The sequence below is a fragment of the Giraffa tippelskirchi genome, chromosome 10, assembly GCF_054371585.1.
Source record: "Giraffa tippelskirchi isolate mGirTip1 chromosome 10, T2T-mGirTip1v1.2.pri, whole genome shotgun sequence".
NCBI classification, from domain to species: domain Eukaryota; kingdom Metazoa; phylum Chordata; class Mammalia; order Artiodactyla; family Giraffidae; genus Giraffa; species Giraffa tippelskirchi.
In genome coordinates, this window is record NC_137284.1 from 159,537,344 (window position 1) to 159,560,090 (window position 22,747).

At 53.8% G+C, this 22,747-nt stretch overlaps 1 protein-coding gene across 9 annotated transcripts in view; it reads left to right on the forward strand.

Moving 5' to 3' along the window:
• The window catches only part of RBM33 (RNA binding motif protein 33), a 115,782-nt gene extending 105,845 nt beyond the window's left edge, over positions 1 to 9,937 (forward strand). For all 9 annotated transcript variants that reach the window (XM_081536813.1, XM_081536814.1, XM_081536815.1 and 6 more), the window contains 2 exons: positions 7,093 to 7,181; positions 7,324 to 9,937. In XM_081536813.1, coding sequence (XP_081392939.1) covers positions 7,093 to 7,181; positions 7,324 to 7,372 — 138 coding nt within the window. In that variant the 3' untranslated portion in view covers positions 7,373 to 9,937. The remainder of the gene's footprint in view (positions 1 to 7,092; positions 7,182 to 7,323) is intronic.
• Positions 9,938 to 22,747: the final 12,810 nt, after the last annotated feature.

Consider the following 22,747-nt stretch of genomic DNA (forward strand, 5'->3'; position numbering starts at 1 on the left):
GGCCGTCTCTCGTGCCCACGTCTGGCCGGCCCTGCCTTTCTGCGCCCCATCCCAGCTGTCAGCAGCTCACCCTGCACCCACACCAGGGTCCCGTGTGAGGCTGGGGCCCTCGAGAAGCATGTTGATGCGACCGTAGGAGCCTGAGTGTTAGATCTCTGGGTAAAAAGCACGGAAAGCACAGAAGGCTTTCTTGAGAGGGCATTAGGGTCTCTTGCTTCAGGAGTGCATGGGGAGGCAGCACTGATACGAGTCGTCCGTGTTTAGGATTTTCAGTCTTCATCTACTGGAGAGTGCTGACGAGATGGTAGCATGGATGGAAAACCTCCAGAGACGATTTTGCTGTTTAGGTTTTACTACTTCCTTCATCCTTGGATTCCCAGAGAGATGGTTAGGCTTCGTTTCGTTTGTCTGTAGTAGTGAAAGCTTAACCAGAAACTTTGGCATCTGTTTTTAGTAGAGTTGCTTTCCCAGCGGTGTGCCGAGGAGCGGCTTGTCAGTCATCAGACACTTGCAGCTTGTGTCCATGGAGAGCTGTTCTTGGACAGTCCGTCATAGAACGGGGTAATCTGCAGGAACACAGCTGGCGTCAGAGAGCTTACCCCGATGCTTTTCAAAAAGACCGGTCTCCTGAGTGGAGATTCTCCAGCAAATGGGAGTTGAAAGCCTGGGATCAGATCACAGTTCAGTAGTGAGCCTGGCGTTAAAGGCCCTGGGGTGGGGTGGGGTGGGGTGGGGAGTCCAGGCTGCGCTCTGGGCCCCTGCTCCTGGCTGGCTCCCAGCCTGTCAGGGCGGGAGGGGGTGGTACTGTTGCTTTCCACGTGTGACCTGGTCCTCTGGGCTGTGCTCCTGCTCCACGGTCTCAATAATTCTCCTGTGCGTCCTAGAGTGTGAGTCTGTGGTCAGGATCCGCACGTGATGGCGGAGCCCTTTGTGCTCACAGCCCTGCGCGACTAACCTGCAGAAGTTAGCTTGGCCGTGTCGCGGAAGCACTTCCCCTTGGCTTCATCCATCTTAAAGTTGAATTTTGAGTCCTGCATTTTGGGGGCCATCTTTCCTTCCATTTGCCATTTATTTATTTATTTATTCATTCATTCATTCGTTCATTCTCCATCTCCTGTTCTGGAAACAAGGATTAGAGATCATTGTGTTAAATAAAGTTTAATGGAGGGCACTTTATGAAAGCGGAGCGAAACTGGAAAAGGCTTCTTTTTATTAGAGAAGAAGGCAGGGAGATGAGAGCGGCCACATCAGGGACCCTCAGAGTGCCGCCGGAAGGAGCCCCGAGGGTGAGGAACTCAGCAGGTGCCCAGGAGGGCCTGTGGGCTGTCCCAAGGGTCCCAAGGAGCCAGCAGCACTCTCTCCTTGCCAGTCTTAGTCCCGAGGGATGTGTTGAGGGGAGTTCGCAGGTCTGTAAGCACTGCGATCACAGAGCGCTAATGTAACAAACTTTGCCAGCATTCAATAGCTGAAGACTGACACTGGGAAGTATAAATTGTGAGAAGATGCTTATAACAAGACTTGGATGTGGTTTAACTGTAAATACACTTCAAGGGGGATGGTGAGGAGATCCAGGCCTGGCTGAGAGAGAGGCAGACGTCAAGCCTCTGGTGGGTTGGGCTGTGGCGCCACCTGGTGCCTGCGTGCCCTAAGAGCGAGCGGCGGTGTCTGCGCCCGGAACCCGCGTGCCCTGAGAGCGAGCGGCGGTGTCTGCGCCCGGAACCCGCGTGCCCTGAGAGCGAGCGGCGGTGTCTGCGCCCGGAACCCGCGTGCCCTGAGAGCGAGCGGCGGTGTCTGCGCCCGGAACCCGCGTGCCCTGAGAGCGAGCGGCGGTGTCTGCGCCCAGAACGCCCTGTCTTGGGCATCGTAACGTGCGCAGGGCAGTGGCTGCCCCGCCGCCCTGCTTCTGACTGCTGGCGGTGCTCTGGCCAGCGTGCTGCCCCTAACCTGTGCTTGTGAGCCTCTCTGTAAGAGTCCTTTTTGGAGACATTTCCCTGTAGGCACACTGACAGAATAAGGAAAAGTGGTAATATTTTGTAGAGCGGTTTTAGCCAGAGGTAGACGTGTCACAGGAAGTGTAGCAGGGTGCTCGAGAGTTTCGGGTGAGGGTGCAGTAAGAACAGGTCCACCTGGGGTCTGCTAGCAGTGCTGTGGGAAGAACCAGAGAGAAGGGCCTGTCCGCCCATCCACCATGCCAGGGCTCCTGCTTTTAAGGAAGGGACGGGCAGGCTGGGGCAGAGTGAGACTGCGGGCGGCTGGCTTAATGTGGGGGGCTGTGGTTGGGGGCTCCGTGGACAGGTGGGCTCGTCAGCTGCCGGGCGCCCCAGGACGCAGCGGTGCAGCGGGTGTCGGGCTTCAAGAAGGCTTCCGTCTGGGTCCTGAGTTTGCCATTTCTTGGTGTGCGGCTTCCCAGCCGAGGACTTCCCTCAGGACCGCACAGTGAGGCGCGTGCTGTCTCTGTCTCCGCCTCCGTCCCTGGGGTCACCGGGGGTGGGGAAGAGACACAAGGCCCCCAGGCGCCGTGGAGGGAGGGCGTGTGCTCTCGGAAGGGGGCCTCTGGGGTCGCTTCAGGCTGCCGGCGCTGCCGTTCTGGGGCGCAGGCACTGGGCACGCCCTTGTTCTGGGGGTATCTCTGGTCACCCGGTGAGGAGGAGCCCCTTGGAGCAGTCGTGTGAGGTGGGATGGTGTTGGAGTGCCTCACCTCCTGTGAGCAGCCCTGCTGCCTGCCGTGTCTGGTGCTGACGGACCAGGAGTGTCTGGGGTGACCTGGAGGAAGTGGGGATCTCAGTGGAAGCAGTTCAGTCATTCTGGAGTTGACGCTCGGGGAAGAAAACACTAGGTGTGGTTAAACGTTCCTGCTCAGTCGCTCAGGCATGTCCGACTGTCTGCGACCCCATGGACTGCAGCGCACCAGGCCTCCCCGTCCATCACCAACTCCCGGAGCTTACTCAAACTCACGTCCATCGAGTTGGTGATGCAACCCAACCATCTCCTCCTCTGTCGTCTCCTTTCCTGCCTTCAGTCTTTCCCAGCATCAGGTCTTTTCTAGTGAGTCAGTTCTTCACATCAAGTGGCCAGAGTACTGGGGCTTCAGCCTCAGCATCAGTCCTTCCAGTGAATATTCAGGAGAAATGTAGATGTTCCCAAAACTGATGTTTTGAGCTTGAAAGAAAACAGTCATGGCCGCATGATCTGAAACTGTGATGGGAAAATTGTTAACCGGAGGCTCCCACACACACAGTTCTGAAAACACTATTGTAAATAATTCTTCCGAAAAAGAGGATTCCAGGGAGAGCGCATGGTAACCCGAGGGCTGTGATCTGTAGGGTAAGTTTGCACAAGACGAGAGTGGAAGAGGAGCCCCAGAGTGTCTCTCAGAACTGTGTCAGAGCAGAAGGAACAGCGCTGATGCCGTGGGTGAGAGGAAGCCCAGACATTGGAACTGAGGGAAAGACACAGACTCGGCGTCAAAAAAGACCACACCTTGTGTAAACATGAAGAGGAAACAGCGTGCGACGGAGCCATCTGAGACGCCAGAGTTCCAAACACCCCATCGCCAGCGAGCGGGTCGGCTGACCCGCGTCCAGAATGAAGAGGGCAGTGCCCCTGCTCTCCAGCCCAGCTGCGGGGCCGGGGGAGGAGAGCTGGGGTGGGGCAGGCCCGCCGCCGGGCATGTCCCTGGGCCGCCACGTGAGGGGTGGAGGCCCGGCCCTGCCCTGCCCAGGGACCCTTGTCTGTATAAACCTGGTGATTTATACCTGGGGCTCTGTTTGAGCAGTTTCATGTGTGTTTAAAACACCGGATGTCAGCGTCAGTTTTGGCTTCAGGTCGATTCCTGAAGGTGCTGGGAACTGTTGGCCAGAGCGGGGAGAGTAGTGTAAGTGATCTTCAGGACTGCGGGTTCGCGTCAGCGTCCCCACAGCGTAGTCCTTGATTCATATGCAGGGCCACGAACACGGGCTCTCCCTAGAAAGAGGAGGAACTTTGCCTAAACAGGGAAGAGAGGCCCAGAACGGTGTGGACAGTTTTCTGGCCTTAAACTGTCTGCTGTCCCTGCAGTGCTGGCGGCAGTTCAGTCCAGGGGTCACTGAGTACACACGCAGGAAGCCGCCACTCAAGGGCCGTCATAGCTCGTATTCCGTTTACAGAAGCACGGGTGTTCTCGGGAATTGTCTGCAGATGTCTTGTCTTTGCAAAATAACAAGTAAATCTGGGTGGGCTGGGCAAGTTAGCCTGTCTCCATGGGCCAGTCAGGTATTTGTGGGGCAGCTGGGTCGGGTCAGAGAGGGTAGAATGGAGACAGATTTTAACTCTCAGTTTGTACTGGGTGAATTAAAGTGCTTTCTTGTTTGGAAGTGGGCTGCTGATTTGCAGGACGTATTTTCAGAGTGGAAGCTGGTGATCATACATAATACATGCCTTTTATAGTACACGTATCTTTTTCTATCTTCCCAGTAGAGTGATCGCTAATATTTGTCATTTTGGTAGGTCAGAAATGGTTGAGTGTTGACAGTTTTGGCAGTTTATTAATCTTTTATCTGAAAATAGCCTCTGTATTTTGGGAAAAAAAATGCAGAAACGTCAATAAGGGGGAACAGAAAACAGATTTTAAGACAGCCTTCTTACTGCTTGTGTTGACTGTTGAGAAGCAGCTCACTCCTGTGATGTAAGAATTTCATTGAAAGTTTACGCTCTTTTGACTGATACTTTCTCAATCAAATTGAGCTTTTTAGATACAGAAAAACAAATCTTCTTACCTCAGATACCATTTTATATGATAAGTGGTAAAGAGGAAGCATCATACTTCATTCCACATTGTGAAGTCACCCAGAGGAAATACAGTCTCGACATGCTTTTTCTCAGAAGAAAAGCATGGTGTTTTCAAAATCCAGAATCTGTGAATCGTAGAGTGTGGATAATTATTTGTGCCATCATAACAAAGTAGTTTTCCTTGTCTGTTCCTAATTGAGTGATTTTTGTAGTTTTCGACAGAATAAGTCTAGGTAGGCTGTGGTTCTTCTGTTGAGAACTGCCACAGTGCTGGCAGCAGTTGGCACGAAGCTATGCCCGTGTGTCCGGCACCCTTGAGTGCTGCAGCCGCGTGGTGAGATTGGGGACCTGGGTCAGGGGGCAGGCCTGGCGGGGCATCTGCTGCGATATGGGGCTGTCCTCGTGACCGGAGGATAGCTCCTACCACGCTCCCCTTGGGGCTCCGCGGGTCACGGGACAGCACGGCATTTCCTCTTGCCTCTTCTCTTCGGGGGCAGCTCAAGAGCGTCAGCAACTGGAGAAGGTTGGAGGATAAGACACAGAGCGGGTGTGCGCTGAAAGCTGGGGCCGGCAGGTCTCTGTTGAGCAACGCAGGTGGGATTTCAGAGGCCAGAAAAGCTGTGTGCTGCCGGGTGTCCCAGAGAAATCAATTGATGGCACTGATTAAAGACCAAGGTATTGAGCTTTACATGTCTAGCTTTACTTGGAGAAGGAAATGGCAACCCACTCCAGTAGTCTTGCCTGGAAAATCCCATCAACAGTGGGGCCTGGTGGGCTACAGCCGACGGGGTCGCAAAGAGTCGGACGCGACTGAGTGACTTCGCTTTGCCCAGTGAACTTAGTGGTCAGTGACATTTTCAAGAAAGTTCTTCTGTTCTGGGTTTTGTATCTGACAGAAGAGGTAAACGTGGTATGTGCTCGGCTGGCGTCAGGAGACCGGACAGACCAAGCCTGCTGGTGGCCGCCTAGTGCCCTGGTCCTGGTGCTGCTCAGGGCCGCCTGGTAGCGTGCCTGGGTGAGGTGACGGCCCCTCCGCGGGGCCGAGGGAAACCTTGGTGCCACGTCAGGTGGGCACTGGAGACCGTTTATTTCTGTGTAAGCACCGAAGAGCAACTTTTTGGGGAAAGTATTTCCTTAGTGCTCTTCTCCTCGTGTTTACTCTTGGAAGTTCTGTGTTTATGAGACTGGAGAGCGCCTGCTCTAATACACAGCATATCTTTTTGAACGTATTTCAGAGAATTGATATTTTGGCTAGGTACTTTCGTTGCAGGTCTTTGAACAAGTGCTTTAAAGTGAAACCACCACGTGTGTAAATCCTGGTGAAGGGTTGTATGTTGCTGTTGGGTATGTTTTCTGACTGTTGTTCTTCACTGGACAGACGCCCAGACACAGCAGACGGCTCTCAGCCGCGGAGTCCTGCGCTGCTTCCTCGGGTCAGGTCCTCCAGGGAGCGAGGTCTCTGCCGCCCCCTCCCCACGAGGCACTTTGCTCACTGCCCCAGACACATGTGGCAAGTCTCCAAAATGCTTGAGAAGGATCAGATTCTGGAGAGTGGGCTGGCTGAGAAATTCGTGTTCTCCTTTGGCGCATCCCTCCCAAACCCTAGTGTGCTCCGTCAGCAGGCGTCCAGGGAACACAGAGCTGCCCCTCATCCTTGGGGCAGGTGTGAGGACCAGCTGTCGGTTCACGGTCCTGGCACGCGTCTCCTCGCTAGACAGAGCCGTCCGCTCCACACACTCCTCTAGCCTTCAGTCCGGAGAGTAGCCTCGAAAATGGTGTTTGACATCCTAGGATTCAAGGTGCCGCTTCATGCTCCCCAACATTTTAAAGTGCAGAGTGTGAGCAGACGGAGCCGAGGGCTTCCCCGCTCCCAGGCAACCCACCCCCCCAATCCCCGGCAGCCCCGCTCTGCGTGAGGACCTGGGTCTGCCCCAGCGGTCCTTGGGGGAGTGCCGCCCCTCTGCCCGCGGGCCCCTGGCTGACCTCACGCCTCCATGTGCATGAGGCCCAGGGAAGGGAGTCTCCAAGGACAGGCGCCTTCCCCAGGCCTGCACGCACAGGTGGAGGCAAGGAGGGCAGCTGACGAGCAAACGAAGGAAGGTCTCTACACCAGGCCTGGAGGGTACTGAGTGCTACTTAGGGTAGGGACTTGGGGCTGTCTGGACAGGGAGCTCGAATTAGCTAGTTTGTTTCAGGGGCCTGCAGTCCGCCTGGACTGGAACCTCGTGTTAACCCTGCTGGGCCAGTGTGTACGTCACACCCTGTGCTGCGGGTGTTATGTGGTACACGGCCCGGCTCTGACGCGCTTCTGTCCTCTTCCTTCAGAGCTTGCAGATGCTCCCCCAGCAGAGGAAAGCCATAGCCAAGTTCAAGGAGCCAGCGCATGCGTTGGCGTTCCAGCAGAAGTTCCACAGGTAGCATGGCGTCCCCAGGGCCAGACGGGGGCGGGCTGGCTGCAGGACACGGTGCGGAGTGTGCACGGGCGGTCCCCCGGGTCGGGTGCTCTTCTCTGGGGGGTGGGGGGGCTTCACGTGCGCACTGTGTGACCTCCTGCAGGCACATGATAGACCTGTCCCACATAAATGTGGCCCTGATTGTCGAGTGACCTCCGCGGACAGGCTGACCGGGACGCCGCACACACACTGTGGAACTGCTCCGGAGCTGCGCGCAGAGGCCCCACGAGCCGAGTCTCTCCGTCCACAGCCCTGCCAGGCCGTTGTCCAAGATGCCCGACGGCCCAGCATCAGTTCCAGAAGAGCTGGACTTGTGGGACGTGGCAGACTCGAGGCGGTGTTAGAGCGTTCACGTTCTGTTGTCACCACAAAGAACTACAGTTCCGTTTTCTTTTGTTTTCCAAGTGCTTACGATGCATGTAGACGTTGTTCTTTGTGATCTTACTGTATGACCGATTCCAGTGACTTAGAGTCAGGAGAGACCATCACCGTCACAGATTCTCAGTATTTTCACAGCAAAGAATATTTGATAATGGTTGCACTTATCTTCAGTGCAGGCTAGATGAGCGTCTTCCCAGGCAGCTTCACTCACGTTCCTTTCTCAGAAGGCCCTCCAGGGCTCTTGTGAAAGCGTAGAGGCAAATTCGGGTGGTGATGTCCTGGGAAGCAGGGCGTGTGGGTGGTTGGGAGTGCTGACAGTTGTGCGGCAGATTCTGCTTCTTGTAAATATTTCCAGAGCGCCAGCTGTATATGCTCAGTTCCAGAGGGAATGCCCCTTTTCTACACTCGGCCCAAACACCGTGGAGACGCTGGTGGGCCCCAGCGTGAGCCTCCGGGCTGAGCGCAGGTTTTGGGGCCCCGCTAGGTGAGGCTAGGCCAGCTGGAAGCTTGAAAGGACCTGTTTGGTTTTTTTCCTCTTTTTAGACACAGCCCCGAGGGGCACAGCCGTGCCACTGGCTCTGTGGCACATCCGTGGCTTTGTTGGGAAGCCTGGTTGTCACTGCTGTAATGAGTGTTTTCTGTTTTGAAGGCCTTTTGAGCAGGGGCTGTGCTGACCTTCAGTGGACCCCAGAGCAGGGGGCTGTTTGCACGGGCGTGTGGGCGGGCGGCTCTGGGACTCGGGTGAGCTTCATTCAGGTGAGACACCCGCTCCCCGTCAAGTCATCTTCAGTAACATCCCTTCTGGGCAGATGATGACAAAAGTGCCTTAATGTAATTGTGCTCATGAAGGAGTCTCGCTGTTGGGGTGTATTTTAACATGGGCCTGAACTATTGGAGCAGATGGTAACTGGGGCGTACTCAGACTTTTTAGCTGAATTTTATACCCAAGATTTCCTGTGACATTTATTAGAATTAAGGGAAACAGACGCCTGTTGCTGGCTAGCACCTCTGGTCAGCGCAGCGAGGCCCCTCAGCGAGGCGCCCCTTTCTCAGCCTTCTCGTGGGGAGCTGAGACACAGGTCATGTGATCTTGTATCTTCTTGTTTTCACAGTTGAAATTTTATGTTTTTCAAATTAAGTCACCAGAACTGGAGGGGAGTGTTGAGACCACGAGCCTCTGTGGCGCTGACTCCGCAGTGTGCCACGTGCTAGGAGGGAGCCTGCAACGCGAAGGTGGGTGCGCATGCCCGCTGCTCAGAGGCTGCGGTTCCAGGAAGCTGCAGGCACTTGCAGACCACGCTAGATCACCTATCGCTGGGGGCGCCTGGCCACCCGCGTTCCAGAAAGCCCGGCCTCACCCTTGGGGGCTGGTGTGGCCCCCCCCCCCCCATCTTCACAAGTAGATTCAGGTGTGTTCACATGAGCATGGCTCTTGTGGCTCAGTCCACAGAGAGCTGGGTTGAAGCGGCAAGTGGGGTACTGCAGGCGCCATGCAGGGGGGTCTAGGCCACCTCCCCACCCTGGGTGGCATGAGGCTCACAGTTAAGGGACTAGTAAAATGAGCCTGCCGATTTCACCGCTTTCTGAAACAGTCTGAGCGCGCTGTGACGCTAAAAATCTGCTCATTGTCTCCGTAACGTAGCTAGGCATCCTTTTTTCTAGTTAGTGATAATAAACGAATCCTATTTGGGCACCTTTGTTCACGGTGGACCTCATGGCTACCCTAGCTCTGCTTTTGTGTTGTCTGAGCCCGACATGGTGCCCCGGGACACGTGTGCATCTGTAACTGTCTGCACACACCCGGAACACGCTTTCTCTGGATAGAACGTTCTTGAGCGGCCGTTGGCCAAGTTGGCCAGGCCTTCCGTCAAGGACTGGTTAGAGAGGCTCCCTGTGGTTGCGTCCTGACATGCACGGCCTGTGGGCACGGGCTGTCAGTGCCGGCCAGACCTGGGGGCACAGCCTTGGTTTCCTTGAGGAAACTGGACAAGGAAAGAAGCAGAATATGAAGGGAGCGCCCTTCCCATCTCGCCACCTCGCGCGGAGCAGTGCAGTCAGACCACCGCACGCGGAGCCCTCTGGGAAGATCTGCTGCAACCATTATCTTTGTTCTTTCTTTATCATGCATTTAAAGTGAGATGCAGAAGCAGTTAACACACTATGTAAATATGGACCTTTTAAAATTGAAACGTTATTGGAAATGCTTTCAATTCAGCAACATAGTAGCTATTTGTTAGTTCTTTTGTGTTGTCTTATCAAAGTTTAATGGATACAGTTCCATAATGTTGATGTGTTTGTGTGTATATTCGATTTTTATAAAGATGGTAGTAAGTCAATACATTTATCCTGATCTGTGTATTATTTGTTCACAAATTCAAGAAGCCAGTAAATATCATTATATCTCATAAGGTAAAGACAGTAGCGATTATGTGGAGCTCAGGTACCCTTTCTTTTCGCATTATCTTGTTTTGATTTTAATGCTGTAATATAAGTTCACTTAGCTACTTACTGAGCATAACCTTGCATTTCCGTTGGTCTGGCCACATCTGTTAAGTCTTCCATGATATCCTTCTAAAGGAGAAATACCAGCTCTTTTTTCCGAAAGCAATGTTGAGGGTTCCGCCCTTTCTGGCTGGGCAGCACCCTCAGTAGGGCCTGTGCCCTCTCCGGACGGGGGTGGGGGGCGGGGTGGGCAGGGGGCGGGGGTCTTCATCGTAACTGTTTCTGACTGGGGTCTTCTCATGATTTGTAAAAGGTCCTGGATGAACAATTGTTTGTGCCTAGTTCGGTAGCGTTTCTGAATTGTGACAGAGCTTTAGATTCTGCACTCAGGGGTCTTTTTTTTTTTTTTTAGGGTGTTGTGCTAAATGATGCAGGCAGACTCTGTTGCTGGAGGGAGGCTGGGAGAGGTGACAAGGGGGAAGAAGGACAGGATGGAGCGAAGGCAGTCAGAGCGCGCAGGGGCGGCCAGGAGCCTGGTCCCAGCGCCCGCCCGGCGTTGAGGAGGAGTCAGCTGGGGCGGGTGGGCAGGCGGGGAGCGGTCACAGCGACGGCCATGCCAGGGCCACGCCCCTCGCACGCGGTGGCTTGCCGAGCTGGTGGACGAGAGGAGGTCCGGCTGGCTTGTCTGAAGGGTAGATGAGACTTAGGGCCAGGTTGTTCTGAGAACCTGTCACTTCCTTCCTTTTTTTTTAATCTTTTGTAGTTTTTGTTGTTTGTTTTTTGTTTTTTATTTTTTAATTTCTCTGTTTAATTGAAGGTAAGCTCAGTGTGCTTATGGACCGTTGACTGCCAGGGACCCTGATGAGGACAGTCAGGTTTTGGTCGAGGTCTGTGTGCAGAGCGCCTAGAGCCACGCGTGGGGTATGAAGCCCCCGAGCCCTCTGGCTTCCAGCCCCCAGACCCTGGAGTGGCAGCGTGCCCCTGGCTGCACCCCACCGGGAGCCCTGCCTCTACCCACCGTGGTCAGACAGACCACGCCCTGCCAGCGTCCCATCCCATCCCCCCCCAGCCCAGCTCCTTTGTCTCTGTTCGTTGGGAGGGGGTGGGGTGCTTGAAAAGCATGGTTGATTTTTTTTACAGGTTTTTCTAAGTGTTAGTATTCTGAAAGGGGATTAACTCTTGGCAGGGGTGGATGATATGAAGTGGGACCAGGAGACACCCCCATCCCCTTGGAGGAAGCCATAGGAATCACATCCATTACAGGGAGAATGTAGATGTTCTACTGTACTTAATGAGCATTTAAATTAGCCCTTCACCTCTTTTTAAATTATGTGAATGATGTATTGTTTTGGACATCAGTAAATATGAACTCTGCAAAGGCAGAGTGAGCCTTGACTTACTATTAAATCCTAAGGATTTTGTGTAAGGTTTTTTTGCAACCTGTTTAATTTTCCTCATTTAAAGGGCCCATGGTTCTATGTCCTGGAACCAAGCAACTCACTGATTCATATTGGATCCCGGGTATACCTACTGGTAGTGTTTGGTTGGGAAGGGTCTTTGGTTTTACACGTGTAAAAACCTGCTCTCTTTAGAAAGTGTGCAAGTCTTAGCTCTTTTTTCTGTGCTGTATTTCGGAAGGAAGTCTTTTCGTTAAGATGAGTAGGCAGAGCAGCTATTTGTAGTGGGAAGTCGCTTCTTGCTTTCACTTCGCACTACAGGGTAAAAAGGCCTTCATGTTGGTGCTTTATTTTACTAAGTTTGAAAGGTATGTAGAAAAATACAGGCCTTTAAAAAGAAACACGATTGTAGTCTTTGAATTTTAATACTCTCCACAGAGTGGACAAACAGATGTACTGTTTTAATATATTCTGTATTTAGTAATTTAATATACTCTAGAAAGTAGACCTCTTGACATTCTTCTAGCATGATTTTCTTTTAAACTATTTTTCATTTTAAGGGCACATAATGGAACCTGATTTTTAAAGGACTGTTTGAGTTCTGTGCTCTCTGGAGTGTTGTCTCAGGGTATATAATTTATGTTTTTAAAGCAACATTTATATGACACACATAACTATTGACTGAAGAGCAAATAACCACTTGTTTTGATAACTCAGATTTGCTTTTCACAGGCGTGGGATCCAGAATTGTTTTTTCCTCTGCGAGGATTTTAACTCGAAGGCTTTAATTCTGCTGTTTAATTTTCAGGTTTACCAGCGACACAGCCTGAAATCTGATTTTTTTTCTTTTCTTTTCCTTTTCACTTTTGAGTTGGTTCTCTTTGCTGGGCTCCCAGTCTGGTCTCGCTCCTGCTGCTGAGTGTCTGGGCCCCGTCAGCCAGGCCTCCCGCGCACCCCTTCCTCCCTTGGGGGTTCCCTGCCCAGCCCACCCCCACCATCCTCAGAAGCATGCCCTTCTCTCCCTTGCGTTGCCAGCTGACCATTCTCTGCTCCCACCGCTGCCTCCGGTGACTCCGTCCTGGCCGCCCCACCCCATGTTGCCGTTCAGGATCCCCCTCTGCTGTCGCGAGTCCCCTGGGCTGCGTCGACTCGGCCTTTGCTTTGACAGGTCTGACTCCTGGTTTGTTCCCGCAGGTCTCCGGCTGGCGAGAGTAACCTCTGGGCTCTGTTGTTTGCAGTCCCCCCACGGGCGCGCCGGCGGCGCACTAACCAGCCCTCTGTTCCTCCCCTCCTTTTGCAGGACCTCTCTTGCATGAGTCAGTGTTAGTGGTAGCCTGCCTCTTCCTCCGCTGGGAGGTGACGGCCCGTCGGGCTCTGTCGCCGCTCTGGCTGGCTGTGACCCTCCTAGGCGTGTTGCTAAGTGCCGCGCGCTGGCTGGGCCGGCACGGCGAAGGCAGCTGTGTTTGTGGGGCGCACACTGGGATGGAGGAGTCAAGAGCTGAGCGAGTTGCTTTCTTCTGGGTGATCTGCTCCGGGTCTCCACCCAGTGCACCATGGTCACGTTTGCGGGCGGTGATGTTGCCTTGTTTTACCCCCTTTTCCACTTTGCGCTAATCACTGTGACAGCTTTATCAGGAGTATGTGTGAAGAACAGTTGTGACATAGTTGGAAAAAATGTATTCTGTGTGTGTCATCTGTGTGATTCCATGCCAAGAAATGTGTTTTGAACTGTATTGTAACTTGAAAGATGTGTTAATAAATACCTTGCACTTTCCGCTTTTGTCTGTAGCTTTTATTCTCTCCCCCACTCGGGTTCGGTCCTTTCCACATCTTCCCCACACAGGCAGAGAGCACTGGGACCATCTCTCAGTGGACGAGGGTTGTCCCCAGGTCCACCCCCTCTGGTCAGCTCTTGGCCTCAAACAGGTGTCCAGTTATTGGAAGGTCAGGGTGACCGACTGGCTCACAGTCCACGGTCTCATGAGTCTAAACTGACCAAGCAGGCAGGGTCACTGTGTTTTGTTAGTTGGAAGTGGGAGACTTACATTTTCTTTTTGAGTTTTCTAAAGCATCACAACTAATCGGTAGCAGTTTTTCATAGGAAATCGGTGATGGTGACACCAAAGGTGGGGAAGGTCAGTTGCCATCGCCCGGTGAGTCCCCGTTTGTGTCGCGTGCGGCCTGTTGGGGAAGCCGCACGCCTGTACCTGCGCAGGGCGCCTGCCTCCACTTCAGGCACCCTTGGCCCTTCCCAAGCTGCTGCAGACTGCTCATAATTCATGGTCTTTCTCGAAAATACTGTAAAAAACGTTGTTAAAGGAAAAGCTTGAGGAAAAAGCCCAGAGGTTCCCCCCGCGCTGTACAGGCCGGGAACCTGGGCTGCATCCACACACACCTGCCTTGCCGAGAGAAGGGAGCCCTGTCCCTAAAGGTAGCCTGTATCTTAGCACCGTTCTCCCCACGGTACGGATGAGGAGAACGAACCCAGGTTTCAAGTAAGGAAGAAAGAAGGTGAGCAAAGAGGCTGGTTTGGGGGAACACAGATGAAGAGGAAAGACAGGTCTCACAGAGGGCAGTTCATCTGATTTAATGGAGTTTAATTAGTTAACTCACACCGTCCGCTCCCTCCGCCCCAGCGCCGCCCGCTGCCCTGCCCTCTGTGGACCAGCCGGGCGGGACTGCGCTCGCCTCGTCCTGGGATGCTCTGGGCCCTCGTCCTGGCCCTGGGATGCTCTGCCTTCTGTCCCCGGACGTTGTCCCGGCCTCTCCACGCTCAGGCCTCTGTTGAGGCAGCCGCCCTCCGATCGCTGTCTCTAAACGATCTCCCCTCCCCCGAGCTTCCATCATTTTCTCTTTCCTTATACTGTTATTCTCCTGGGAGCTTTTGCTTTGCCCCGCTTTCTTCTTTCTTAGAACGTCCAGCAATTGTGGATTGTACGTGGGACGCTTTGGACACATTTTTGGGAGCCTGAATTTTGTTGTCCTGACATTTAAAGAACGTTCATTTTTATTCTGGGGGGGCAGCTAACCTGAGGGAGGGCTGGCATGAGCCTCTTGAGACCTGGTTTCCAGCTTGGTTTGGCCCATCTAGGATGGCCTTTGCTCAGGGTTCCTGTGGCCGGGGTCTCACACGGGTCACCGGGACGTTCCGCAACGTTTCTGCTGTGTCTGGTCTGAACCCTCTGAAAACCCACGGGGACCCCCTGCACGGGTCTGGAGTTCCTCCTCTGGGTAGCTTCGTCCTCTCCAGGACCCTGTCCCACAAATTCCAGTCTGCCCAGCCCAGCAGAACTGGCGCACTGCACTCGGGTCCATGCCTCTGCACTGAGGTCTGGAAAGTTCCTCCAGGCAGAAAGCGTGGGGGGTCCTGGAGCTGACCGTGTGTGGCGACAGTCTGGGTGTCTGTGTCCAGTGCCTGGAAGAGATGCCGCGTACATTTCACCCTACCTCACGCCTGTCAAGGGGCACAGCCAGTTGGTCTGTGGTTGTCCGCCTGGGATTGGAAGCAGAGCTCGTATCCTGTGGGTTTCTTATCTCTGTTGACTTTATTACCGGGAGACCCAGGTTCGATCCCTGGGTCGGGAAGATCCCCTGGAGGAGGGCATGGCAACCCACTCCAGGATTCCTGCCTGGAGAATCCCATGGACAGAGGAGCCTGGTGGGCTACAGTCCGTGGAGTCGCCGAGTCACACGCGACTCAGTGACTAATACACACACATAACACGTTACCTTTTGTTTATTTTGTTGATCACGTGCCCATCTTCACTCTATAAGTACATTCTAGAAAGGAAGGACATGTTTTCTGGGTTTTTTTCCTTGCTATATCTAGGGGGCCCAGGATCATACTTGTGACTCCAAAGCTGCTCAGTTCCTGAGTGAACGGGTAGGACTGTCCGCAGGTGGTACCCCAGCGGCACCTTGGAATTCAGGAGTCCCGACCTGGGCAGGAGCGGTAGAGCCTGAGCTGGGGCCCCGCCACCCACAGCCACGTCTTCCCGTGTTCAGGGCCCAGAAACCAACGTGGCCCGAGGCCCAGGGACCAAGCAAAGCTGCCAGCCCTTCAGTAGAGAAGGTGATTTCTGAGACGCCCGGTGGGGAATCTTGACGTATGAAGGGCCCTCAGGTCACACTGGACATCAATGACTTCTGGGCCTCACCTTCCACACCCCTCCTCCTGGATTTCATGGTGACGTGTAAGCCCTAGGTTTCAGGTAAAAAAAAAAACATTTTAAATATATGTATGTAAATTTCCATATTGATTTTTATAAAACATGGCCTTATGTCGCTTGTCCTTTGTAAAACAAATTTCAAGTTCTCTAGAGAAGACATGTATGGCCTTCCTTGGTGGCCCAGTGTTTAAGAATCTGCCTGCCGATGCAGGGGACACAGGTTCAATCCCTGGTCCAGGAAGATCCCTCGTGCTGCTGGCCAATTAAGCCTGTGCCACAGCTACTAAGTCTGTGCTCCTGAGTCTGGGAGCCCCAACTACTCTGCAATAAGAGAAGCCACTGCAGTGAGAGGCCTGTGCCTTGCAACGAAGATAGTCCCTGCTCATTGCAACCAGAGAAGGCCTCGCATAGCAGCGAAGACCCAGCACAACCTAAACTTTAAAAAAAGGAAACACTATCTACAATGTATTGAGTACACTGAGTGTAAGATACTTTTTTCACCCTTGACATCTCTGAGATGGGGTGTGTGTCTGACACTCGTCATGGAAGCACTCAGGACACATCTGCACACATCTTGTTAAAGGCATCATCAGGCCTTGACATTTCAGAAAAGAACCACTGAGGAGGGACCGTGATGTTCAGCTGCTAATTCGTGTCTGACTCTTTGTGACCCACGGACTGCAGCACCCCAGCCTTCCCTGTCCATCACCATCTCCCGGAGTTTGCTCAAACCCATGTCCATTTAGTGGGTGATGCCATTCACCCGTCTCATCCTCAGTCATCCCCTTCTCCTCAATCTTCCCCAGCATCAGAGTCTTTTCCAATGAGTCGGTTCTTTGCGTCAGGTGGCTAGAATATTGGAGCTTCAGCTTCAGCATCAGTCCTTTCAATGAATATTCAGTGTTGATTTCCTTTAGAATTGTCTGATTTCATCTCCCTGCAGTCCAAGGGACTCTCAAGGGTCTTCTCCAACACCACAGTTTGAAAGCATCAGTTCTTCCGTAATCAGCCTTCTTAATATCCAACTCTCTCATCCGTACAAGACTACTGGAAAAACCATAGCTTTGACCATGTGGACCTTTGTCGGCAAAGTGAAGTCTCTGCTTTTCAATATGCTGTCTAGGTTGGTCAGAGCTTTCCTTCCAAGGTGGGTGGAAACTCCCGCCTGCGCCCCCACAGATGAGTTAGGCAGCTTCGATCGGAGAACACGTGTAACAGCTGCCGGCTACCGGACGCTTGTAAGTGCTGGGCCCTTGCAGCGTGTGCCATGTTACTTATAATCTCTAGCCCACGCACATGCGTGATGGCTAACGTGCGCTGTGAACTGATTCAGCTGCTGCTGCGTCCGAGTGGAGGCCACACTGTGTGGCTCAGTTGTGAGGTTAGTCCCGTGAAGAGTGTTACGAAGACACACAAGAAGCTCAAGGGGAATTCCGAGCTTTGGAAATCCCGCTTTTGGGTTGAAGATACAGAACCATACTAGGCGGGCGCCCAAGCGCGGACAGAAGTGCGGGCTGGGCCGGGACTCCCAGCCGCCTCGAGGCTCCTCCCCTCCGCTCGCGGGGGCCCTCAGGCCCACTGTCCTCCGCCTCCGGGGGGGGGCTCCCGGGGCCCCCACGCGTCCCGGCACCAATCCCCTCCCTGCCCCGTTCCTCTCCAGACCGGTCCTCAGAGGAGCTGATGCTGAGGAAGTGAGGATAGGACAGGCTTCACTCCCCAGAGGCCCCGCGTTTCTCTGCAGGGAGTCAGCCGAATCTGGAATCTGGGTCCGCCCCCCCCTGGGTCTGGAGCACTGTTCCCGCCCCGCTGGCAAGGAGGATGGGCCTTGCTCTGCGCCCCCAGAGAGCGCGACAGGCTCCTCCCCCACCCCGCCGCTCGCTCAAACACACGTGTGCACACACACTCACAACTCAGGCAGCATACTTGCAGACATGCCCACCCACCAGTCACACAGGGCACACGCTCAGACCCACATACTCACACGTACACACACTCATGAGTACACTCACGCTCAGACCCACACGTTCACACGTAGGTACACTCATGAGTACACTCACATGCTCAGACGCACACGCTCACATGTACACAGACTCACAAGCACACACACACTCAGACCCACTCACATGTACACTCATAAGTATGCACACACGCTCAGACCCAAACGCTCACACATATACATATTCACGAGGACACACACACAGACCCACATGCTCACAGGTACACTCACGAGTACACACACATACTCAAACCCACACCCACAAGTATACACACACACACCCAGACCTACACATGCACATGTATGCACACGAGTACAGACCCACACTCACACGTACACACACTCAGACCTATGCTTACACATATACACACTCATGAGTACACTCACATGCTCAGGCTCACACAGATATGCACACTCACAAGTACACACACATGCTTGTGTGCACAGCCACACCCTCAAACACTATCCAGATGCTAGTCTTGTGACCTGTGTATCTGCGCCTTTCTAGGGTTGGGGGGAAACAACAGGGCCTTGCCCTGGGGGGTCTGTCTGTCCTGGGGAGTCTGTCTGTCCTGGGGAGTCTGTCTGTCCTGGGGTGTGTGCCTGCCCTGGGGGGATCTTCTGTGAACCTGGAGACTGAAGGTCACAGTTGGCAGGAGGGCCAGGAGGCCCCTGGGCCTGTACCCTTGAGGAGCAAGGGCCCAGGTGTGTCCCCCCACCTCCCTGGGCTCAGCGGGGAGGCTGGCCCCGGGCCTGGGGTCAGGGGGTCCCCCTGGTAGAGGCTGAGGACGGGGAGGCTGTGGCCCGCCTGGCACACTTGCAGACAAAGTATTTTTAAACTCATTTCCTTGACCTAAAAAGGCTCTTTTTGGACTGAACACCTAGTCTTTGGGACAGACCCGAAACACCGCCTGTAAATAGCTTGGAGCACCCAGGGAGGCGGTGATGGCGTCCAGGGGCCCCGGTGTGGGGTCCCCCACGGGGGTGCCCAGGGTAGATTTCCTTTATTTTTTCACTATTGTACTTCATTTATTCCCTTGTCTTTTGGCTGTGCTGGGCCTTCCCTGCTGCTCACACGCGGGCTCCAGGCACGTGCGCGCAGTGGCTAGTGGGAGACTCCGCAGCTCGTGCAATTCTCCCGGACCGGGGATCGAACCCACGTCCCGGGTGTTGGACCGCTAGTGAAATCCCCGGGGTGTTTTGGATCGCAGAACCGGAAGAGATGAAATGGGGCCAGGCCCCCGAGTGCTCCCAAGGGTGGAGGAGGGGCTGCAGGGCAGAGGGCGGCATGGCCGCCTGGGCAGGACGGGCAGGACGTGAGCTCCTCGAATTTACAAACCCGTCCCCTCTGCCCGCAACGGAAGTGTGCTCCTTACACTGAACTAGGAGAAAGGCACACATCTACGCATATCCACAGTGCTCCTCACCCCCCGGCCTGTGCCGGCCGTGTTCCCGCCAGCGTCCTGTCCCAGTGGCACCCGAGACCTCCCTGGGGCTTCACCTGCCCGGCTCGGCCATCTGTCCCCCTTGGGGCGGCCGGGCTTCTTGGCTGAGGGCGGGCAGTGCTCCTCAGATGCACCTGGACCCACCCTGGCTGCCTCAGTTTCCCTTCTCACCCTCGGTGCTCACCTTTCTGACTCCTGTCCTTCCCGCCTCCTAGTGAGTAGGCCGTCGGCCAGGAGGGGATGTGGGGGTCCGGGGCTGTAGTGAGATCAGGCCCCTGAGGGGGCAGATCAAGCTTGGGGCTGCCTGGAGGAGGCTCCCTCCGCTCCTAGGGTGCAGGGCAGTCACTTGAAAGCTTCTCCCGCAGCCCAGAGGCTGTCCTGAGGTCAGGGGCTCCCTCAGTTCAGTTCAACTGGTCGGTTGTGTCCAACTTTTTGCGACCCCATGGACTGCAGCACAACAGGCCTCCCTGTCCATCATCAACTCCTGGAGCTTGCTCAAACTCATGTCCATAGAGTTGGTGATGCCATCCAGCCATCTCATCCTGTCGTCCCCTTCTCCTCCCGCCTTCAATCTTTCCCAGCATCAGGGTCTTTTCCAATGAGTCAGTTCTTTGCATTAGGTGGCCAAAGTATTGGAGTTTCAGCTTCAGCATCAGTCCTTCCAATGGATATTCAGGACTGGTTTCCTTGAGGACTAACTGGTTTGATCTCCCTGCAGTCCAAGGGACACTCAAGAGTCTTGTCCAACACCACAATTCAAAGCAATCATTTCTTCAGCTCTCAGCTTTCTTTATAGTCCAATTCTCTCATCCATACATGACTATTGGAAAAACCATAGCTTTGACTATATGGACATTTGCTGGCAAAGTAATGTCTCCGCTTTTTAATATGCTGTCTAGGGTGGTCATAGATTTTCTTCCAAGGAGCAAGTGTCTTTTAATTTCATGGCTGTAGTCACCATCTGCAGTGATTTTGGAGCCCCCCAAAATAAAGTCTGACACTGTTTCCATTGTCTCCCCATCTATTTGCCATGGAGTGATGGGACCGGATGCCATGATCTTAGTTTTCTGAATGTTGAGTTTTAAGCCAACTTTTTCACTCTCCTCTTTCAGTTTCATCAGGAGGCTCTTTAGTTCTTCTTCGCTTTCTGCCATAAGGGTGGTGTCATCTGCATATTTCAGGTTATTGATATTTCCCCCGGCAATCTTGATTCCAGCTTGTGCTTTATCCAGCCTTACATGTCGCATGACGTACTCTGTATATATGTTAACTAAGCAGGGTGACCAGAACATACAGCCTTGATGTACTCCTTTCCCAATTTGGAACCCTTACAATTATACAGTGGAAGTGACAAATAGATTCAAGGGATTAGATCTGATAGACAGAGTGCCTGAAGAACTATGGACGGAGGTTTGTGAGACTGTACAGGAGGCAGTGATCAAGACGATCCCCAAGAGAAAGAAATGCAAAAAGGCAAAATGGTTGTCTGAGGAGGCCTTACAAATAGCTGAGAAAAGACGAGAAACTAAAGGCAAAGGAGAAAAGGAAAGATATGCCCATTTGAATGCAGAGTTTCAAAGAACAGCAAAGAGACATCAGAAAGCCTTCCTCAGCGATCAGTGCAAAGAAATAGAGGAAAACAATAGAATGGGAAAGACTAGAGATCTCTTCAAGAAAATTAGAGATACCAAGGGAACATTTCATGCAAAGATGGGCTCAATAAAGGACAGAAATGGTATGGACCTAACAGAAGCAGAAGATAGTAAGAAGAAGTGGCAAGAACACACAGAACTGTACAAAAAAGATCTTCACGACCCAGATAATCACGATGGTGTGATCACTCACCTCGAGCCAGACATCCTGGAATGTGAAGTCAAGTGGGCCTTAGAAAGCATCACTACGAACAAAGCTAGTGGAGGTGATGGCATTCCAGCTGAGCTATTTTAAATCCTAAAAGATGATGCTGTGAAAGTACTGCACTCAATAAAATTTGGAAAACTCAGCAGTGGCCACAGGACTGGAAAAGGTCAGTTTTCATTCCAATCCCAAAGAAAGGCAATGCCAAAGAATGCTCAAACTGCCGCACAATTGCACTCATCTCACATGCTACCAAAGTAATGCTCAAAATTCTCCAAGCCAGGCTTCAACAGTACGTGAACCGTGAACTTCCAGATATTCAAGCTAGATTTAGAAAAGGTAAGGAACCAGAGATCAAATTGCCAACATCTGTTGGATCATTGAAAAAACAAGAGTTCCAGAAAAACATGTATTTCTGATTTATTGACTATGCCAAAGCCTTTGATTGTGTGGATCGCAACACATTGTGGAAGATCCTTAAAGTGGCTCCCCGGGCGTGGATAAACGGGAGGGTGAAGGCGGTGAGCACTGCAGGCTGCGGAGGGTGGTGGTGGGGATGACGACCACGCGGAGGGTGTGGGAGGAGTGGGCTTCTTGTGTGGACGCTCCCCAGGTCGGTCGGTCGTGACAACCAGCACGCTCCAGCTGCAAAGGAGTTCTGGGTGTGTGGTCAGTGTCGGTCTGTTAGGCTTTTTCTTTCTTCTTAAACATCTTCCTTGGAGAAGAGAAAGGGCTGAAAGGATGCGTTCCTGACAGCAGTGGCTGCGCTGGGCTCTTCCTGGGAGGGACTGGCCATGGACGAGGACCAGCGGGCTCTTCCCACTCAACTCATGCTCTGGACAACTCGGCTCGCGCCCCAGCCAGTCCTGGATTCCAGGGGGAGAGGGATTCTCTTAGTGTCTCTGGCCCCCAAACGGAGCCACAGGGGATGCTGGCGCAGGGCAGATGGCTCAGGCCTTTTCCACTGAGAATGTCATCCGAGCAGGGACAGTCCTTGGGGAGGCCACCCAGGGGAAGGGTCCTGGGGGGCTCTGTCACTCAGGAGACAGCTGGTGAAGGCTCAGCAGCTCCACGGGGCCGACCCCAAAGGCCAGTTCACAGAGACTCAGATGCCTTCATCTGGAATTTTCCAAGACTGATGGTCATCCTTTTTCTTGTGTGAAGACAGTGTGGCCCCAATCCAGGAAAGGCCTGAGTGCAGGACAGAGGCGTGGTCCAGCCTCAGAGCAGGCATGTTTCTGAGCCGGAAGGGCCCCAGGATCCCCCACCCCGTCTCCCCAGGGACGGACTGGAGAGAGGGGTTAACCCCCAGGCCAAAGGGCCACGGTGGGGCAGAGCCCAGCACCTCCCGTCCTGGTGGGGAGCAGAGGCCGCCGTGAGCACCGTCCGTGTCTGTGGCCCTTGCTTCCTACTGGCTTCTCACAGGCCATCTGCTCAGCACATGGCCTTGGGGACTCCTTTCTAGGCCCTGGAAGCCCCGTGAGGGTCCATATGCCCAGGAACCCTGGCCCTCAGGAGCAGGGCCCCGGGAGGGTCACACCCCCGGCCTCGCGCCTTGCTCTGGAGGCGCTGCAGCGGGGCCTGGACGCGAGGCCCTCCAGCCCGGGGACCCTCGGCCTCAGTGAAGGGAGATGAAGGGGCTGAGCCTGGCCCAGCCGCCACGTTTCCAGCCTCTGCTTTTCCCAACACGGTCACCTTCTTCCCTTTCCTTTTGTGACCCCTGGTATCCTTCAGAGCACCCGCTCCGGCCGGGGGCTCTGGGGCGGCGTCAATGGCTGGGCTTCAACTGGGGCCACTGAGAGTGTGGGGTGGGGCGGGGGGTGCTTTCAGCTTCACCTCC